At 43.1% G+C, this 6,165-nt stretch overlaps 1 protein-coding gene across 1 annotated transcript in view; it reads right to left on the reverse strand.

Annotated features, from left to right (window-relative positions):
- The window catches only part of LOC102391731 (pregnancy-associated glycoprotein 1), an 11,241-nt gene extending 7,283 nt beyond the window's left edge, over positions 1-3,958 (reverse strand). The window contains exons 1-4 of the mRNA XM_006076343.4: positions 3,843-3,958; positions 2,617-2,764; positions 1,519-1,636; positions 1,302-1,420 (exon numbers count right to left, since the gene is read on the reverse strand). Of these exons, the coding sequence (XP_006076405.4) occupies positions 1,302-1,420; positions 1,519-1,636; positions 2,617-2,764; positions 3,843-3,943 (486 nt within the window). The 5' untranslated portion in view covers positions 3,944-3,958. The remainder of the gene's footprint in view (positions 1-1,301; positions 1,421-1,518; positions 1,637-2,616; positions 2,765-3,842) is intronic.
- Positions 3,959-6,165: the final 2,207 nt, after the last annotated feature.

The raw sequence follows: 6,165 nt of genomic DNA on the forward strand, positions 1-6,165 counted from the left end.
CTCCAGAGAAGGATATGTTGGTGTAGCTCAAGCCCAAGACGCCATCAAATCTCATGCCCTCAAACCCAGATTCTTCTAGGCATAGACCGAACTGCTGGTCAGTACTTACAAGGTCCCCAATCTGTGGGAGAGAAGAGTGTTTCCACTTCCAGATATGTGAAGTGGGGCTAGGACTGGGCTGTGGTGCATTGCCATTAGATACTCAGAGAAGAACTGAGGCTGGGCTTTGTCTTTGGTGGCCCACAGACAATTAGATCAAGCCGGAGGAGAATTTGGGTTCCATTTGAGAGAGGCTGTGCATTTTAAAACATCTGCCCCTCTGAAAAACACCACCTAGGTGAGTCAAATTGGCCTCATGGCTTCTGTCCAGGTGGGGCAACCAAGAGTCAGGCCAGGTGACATAGGTGCCACCTTAGGGACAAAACAATCGAGAGCAAGATAGCCTTCTCTTTGGCATCACTGTGACCTAATGACAGGAATGGACTGAATTCTCTGTAATGTACTGAGGATTCTGCATCTATCCAACACAATCTTGCTTGCAGGGTTCTATGAAATTACTGTCTGGGGAATTCACTTTTTGGGATATGTATATATTTCTGTGAGTGTGTATGAGAGAGCAACAGAGAGAGGGGAACTACTCAAGTATTTTGGGGGAGGCAGGCCATAGGTTTATTAGATTCTCAATGGTCGTCTAGAGTGAGAACTCATTTATCAGGCCCCTTAACTTCTCAGGCCTCCAGTTTCCCACTCTGGATACCTGAAGCCCTTGACTGCCCCCAAGGCCCAGAGATCAGTTTTATTCTGTCCCCAAACATCCCACAGCAACTTCAGTCCTGAAAAGCCAGCCTAACTCCACCACTTACCACATGTGTGCCCTCAGCAAGGCCCTTGCTGTCTGCACCTTAGTTTCCACATATGTCTCATGAGCTAATCAGACCACCTGCTGTGTGGGGTTGTTGCAGGATTAAACTAGTTATCACCTGAAAGTGCCTGGAACATCCAGTGAATATAAAAGTGGGTGCTTTTATCCCTTCTTCTAGCTCCCAGCAAAATGAACCTTGAACTGCTCATGGGCAGAGGAGCTGCAAGTCCACACCTCAAGCCACTCTCTGGGTTAGCTAATTTGTTTGTTTGTATGTCACCACAGACACTGCCTCCCCAGAGACATGAACCTGTGGATAAGATGGACAATATCTATGGGAGTTAGGCTAGGAAGGGTCCTGCCAGATGGTCCTGCATCTGTTTTTCAAGCAGTGGTCACTCCATAGCCAGTCCTGACTCAGCATTTGTAACACTGTTACCCGAACTGTGTCATGAACAACAAGTCCTTCAATTCTCCCAGATCCATAGGTGATGCTGAAGGTCCTCCTGCTAAGCCGGAAGGTGGAAGACTCAAAATGTCTGAACCTATCATGTTTAGCTGCAGACACAAGAGATGAGTGTCATTAGGTGCCAAGGGTGGAAACAGGGCAGCAGGGCAAGTGAAAGATGGTCTGGGTAGGGAATGTCTGTACTCACAACAGGTTGAGCTGTTGCAAAAGATGGAGGGCACCCACAACTCAGATGAGCCTGTGTCAAAGATAACCTGGAATTCCTGAGGGGGTGTCCCAATGGTGATGTTACCCACGTAGAAAAACTACAGGGAGAAGGATGGAGTGGGTTAGTGCAGAACTGGCTACCCTCTATTCCCAAACTGATGCCTCCCTCTGGGTGTCACATATCTTTTGAAATCACTTTCTAACCACTGAGCAGCTCACAGACTTTGGTCACAGATGTATCTGCATTTGATACATTTTTCCTGTGCTACATTGTATGCAGGATATTGACTCTATGATCAGACGTTGAAGTGGCACCTCCTGCATGGGAAGCCCAGAGGCATAACCACTGGGCCTCCAGGATCGCTGGACACCCAGGGAAGTTCTGGTGCCTTCATTTGAGAAGCTCTGTCTTCTCTTCAAACCCAGCCTTAGCACCCTCTTCTCCAGGAGGTCCTTCTTGATCAACCCCAGCCACTCCCTCTAACCTCAGACCACATCCAATCAACAGCACACAGTTGACCCTCTAATTTGACATGTATTTACTCTTTTCCTGTCTCTCAGGCTAGCATGGGCATTTTTAAAGACATGTTGAAGAAAAAATAAGCCCTTTTTCTAATCTAAAAACAGGAACCACAGTGATTCTTATGGCCATACTGAGAATACAGGTTCAGTAACTTTTTACTGCTGTGGTTCTTCTATCTGTGGCAACTGAATTCCTCTACCTGGGGATTCACAATTGCTTTGCAGTTGGTTCTACTTTTTGATCAGTGATGGTTCCCTCTTCATCTATAACTGAGTGGCTCACTTAGTTCAGAAGGAACAATCATCCTCAAACTAATGACATCTTTGACACACAAATGGATGTTTACCTGCCACCTGGTAATTGCGAGGCCAATCAAAGACCAACAGTTGAGGATGAGAGTGCCCTCTCCTGTAGGTGCGGCCCCTGTTTTCCAGTGTCTCTGCCTCCTGCAGAAACCCCAACCCCAACATCCCACCTGGCACCTCCAGATGAGCCCCAGTGCTAGGCTAGAGTACCAGGGGGCGCTGTGGAGCATCATCCTCCCAAAATACTCACATCCCTGATGTTTCTCAGTGGGTGACTAGTTAGATTTGAGCCACGAAAAGAAATCTGGGACAGTCTGTAAGCATTCTCCTTGAAATTGTTCAGCATGTTTTTTCCACTGACAGTATTTCTCATGGTCTTCACTCTCCTTAGAGGTATTCTTTCACCGAGCATTTGACAAAGAAAACAAAGAAGATGCCACAATTAGCTGTCAGTGTTAAGCTATAACTGTCACTGCTACGGCCCTGTGTATTTTCTAGTAATTTTTGTTAGGCACATTATTATCAGAATTTTATGCATATACCATGGCAAAGACATAGGTTTGAATACAGGTTCTGTTCTGCAATCTTGGGTAAGCCATATGACCATGTGGTGTCTCAGTCTCCCCTTCGGTAAAATGGTGGAATGCAACAATACAAACCGTCCAAATAGAATATCTTGGGGATAAGTGAAGTGATGGATATAAGGTACCTGATAAATAGGAAGTCTCAACAATGACAGCCATTAGCATTGCTGTTGCCATCTCACTCATTCCTTCTCATAGAATTTCAAGGAAGGAGGTAGAAGGGGGACTCTTATCCTCTTTTACAAGGGAGAAATTTGAAATGCAAGAGGTTTCTGAGTTGACTGTGTTCACACTGCTTGTCCGATATAAAACAGGGTAAAACTGTGTATCTTTCTCCAAGTTGAAAGAGAAGAGAGAGTTGAAAGAAGAATCCAAGATATAGGGAACAATTAAGGGAAATTCAGAGGCTTGAGAAAGAAGTAAGAGTCAAATGAAACATTAAAAGAAAACCACACAAGGAAAACTACCCTCACAGTGACTTCCAAAGAGATGGAGAGATAAATGACAGTGATACAGAGATGCAGATATATACCTATACACACTGATGTAGACCAGGAAAAAAGAGGACATGTTGATTAAATGTAGAAAAGTGCTATTCCACAGGACCACATCAACATCTGCATAGACTATGCACTGAACAGTTGCAAGGAGTTGCATTTTTCAATAGGTCATGACATGACTGAACCCCAAGATTTGTGCAACCTAAATCTACACCAAGACCTTGGGATCCACAGTTCCTATAGCAAGTTACTCATCAATAAGTGAGAGTTGAACTTTAAGACTCTTAGGGAAATATTCTAATCCCTTCTAAACCTGATGGCTGGAAGAATAATCAGATGAAAAGAAAAATCCGAGAAAGGAATATGATGTGACTTACAGTCCCCATACTTACTTGACTATGCACTCTGAAAAGGCCACCAGCCCGAGCAGCACAAGCCACTTCATGTTTCTTTCCTGGCTCCAAATACTCAGGGAAGTTTGGGTTCTTAGCATGTAGTAGTGACCAGGACCCCCTAGTTATATATGCTCTGACTTACCCTAGTTTTCCCTTTTATGCCACTAAAAGATCTGAGAAAAACACAAAGGTCTCATCTTGATAAAATCTTTACCTTCATCAGTGTCCTTGGTGAGTGGCCTTTGAAGCTTTTCAGAATACAGAGAATTGAAGTGTAATCTCTTCTTTGAAGCTTTGCTGGAAAATCAAACTGATCTGCATGTACATCTAAGAAGATGGAAAACCTTGCCTACTTGGAGAAAAAACTGCTAAGAACATCATGAAAATGGATACAAAGGGCCATGCTCGACACTTGTGGTTTCATGTCATCTTCCTAGCTACTTCATTAGATATGCATCGCTGTCTTCATTGGAGAGGACATTGCTAGGAGGATAAGTTGTCAAATGGCAAACTGAAGAATTCACGGGCAGCCCAGGGACTTACAGCTGACTTTAGGTAGTGGGTCTAATGGCAGACATCAGGGGAACTTATTTTGCCAGTCTGCATCAAAGATTTAGGACAGAGTAGTACTTCAATTGCATGGTTTCAATATTGGAAGAAATGTCATATGCATCCACAAAATATTTTATACCATCCAGCAACTGTACAAGGAAGAACTGTGTACTAGGCTCTGGGTTAAAGGCTTCAAAGTCAAAGTTGATCAAGACAAAAGTAGTCTTTATCTTAAAAGTCTAGTTCTCACAAACTCATGGCCCCAACAGGCAGGAGATATGATACTAGGACTAGGTTGCCTTGTTGGAATCTGGGCAGCACAGTCCTTACCACTGGGAGCAGCCTTTCCTCCACTTCACCCATGCTGGAAAGCAGGCCTGTTGGCCATGTTTTCAAGAGAATCAGAACTTTGGATTTATATGTACAATCTACTGATTTTAATGTTAGAAACTAATTTTTTTCCCCTGAAAGAAAGATTGGGAACAAAATTTCCATAGCAATGTGCTGGAATCAGCCTTCAGTCTCTGCAGGTTTTTGTTTCTGGCCTAGAGTTGGGAGTGCAGTGGGGACAGAGAGGAATTTATTTCATGTTGGTTGATTTTAAAAGAGACTGAATGCATAATAAACATGCTGACTCATTGAAAAAGACCCTGATATTAGGAAAGATTGAAGGGATGAGGAGAAGCTGAAACAGAGGATGAGATGGTTGGATGGCATCACCAAGTCGATGGACATGAGCTTGAGCAAGCTCCGGGAGTTGGCAATGGATAGGGAAGCCTGGCATGCTTCAGTCTATGGTGTTGCAAAGAGACCGACACAACTGAAGGACTGAACCGAACTGAATAAATTGGGAGCAAAGACTAATAAGTCTAATTGCATCAAATTGTTGATTAGCTACCTAAAACAACACGTTACTTAAATGGCTTTAAAATTCAGACTTATGACTCTGCATTCTGCTTCATTTTGTACTCTAAGGCCAAATTTGTGTGTTACTTCTGGTATTTCTGGATTCCTACTTTTGCATTCCAGTCCCCTATAATGAAAATGACTTCTTTTTAGGCTGTTAGTTCTAGAAGGTTTTGTAGGTCTTCATAGAACTGTTCAACTTTAGCTTCTTCAGCATTACTGATTGGGGCATAGACTTGGATTACTGTGGTATTGAATGGTTTGCCTTGGAAATGAACAGAGATCATACTGTCATTTTTGAGATTGCATCTAAGTACTGCATTTCTGACTCTTTTGTTGACTATGATGTCTACTCCATTTCTTCTGAGGGATTCCTGCCCACAGTAGTAGATATAATGGTTATCTGAGTTAAATTCACCAATTCTAGTCCATCTTAGTTCACTGATTCCTAGAATGTCTATGTTCACTCTTGTGGTCCCTCATTATGGGATTAGCTTCTCGCTCTTTTTCTCTGTCATTCTCCCTCTTCTTCCTTCCCTTCAACCATCACATGTGAGAACACAGCAAGAAGAGAAAGACTGATGCAACTCAAGAATGTCTCTGTTGGGAACTCAATTGGCCACCACCTTGATGTTGCATAATCTCCAGTCTATGACAACCTGTGGGACTAAGAGATTAGTTTTGTAGTTATTGATGCCGAATGATGAAATATAGGGTTCATGACACTCTTCTTTCTTATATTTGTTATGTTTGAAGTTGTTTTCCAGTAAGAAGTTTATAGAAAGTCCATTTTGAATTTTCTATCTTAGTGATACCCTGAGGAGCCCAAGATAGCAGATTCAGGCAGGTCCCCAATGAATGA

This window comes from Bubalus bubalis, chromosome 5 (assembly GCF_019923935.1).
Source record: "Bubalus bubalis isolate 160015118507 breed Murrah chromosome 5, NDDB_SH_1, whole genome shotgun sequence".
Classification (NCBI taxonomy): Eukaryota; Metazoa; Chordata; class Mammalia; order Artiodactyla; family Bovidae; genus Bubalus; species Bubalus bubalis.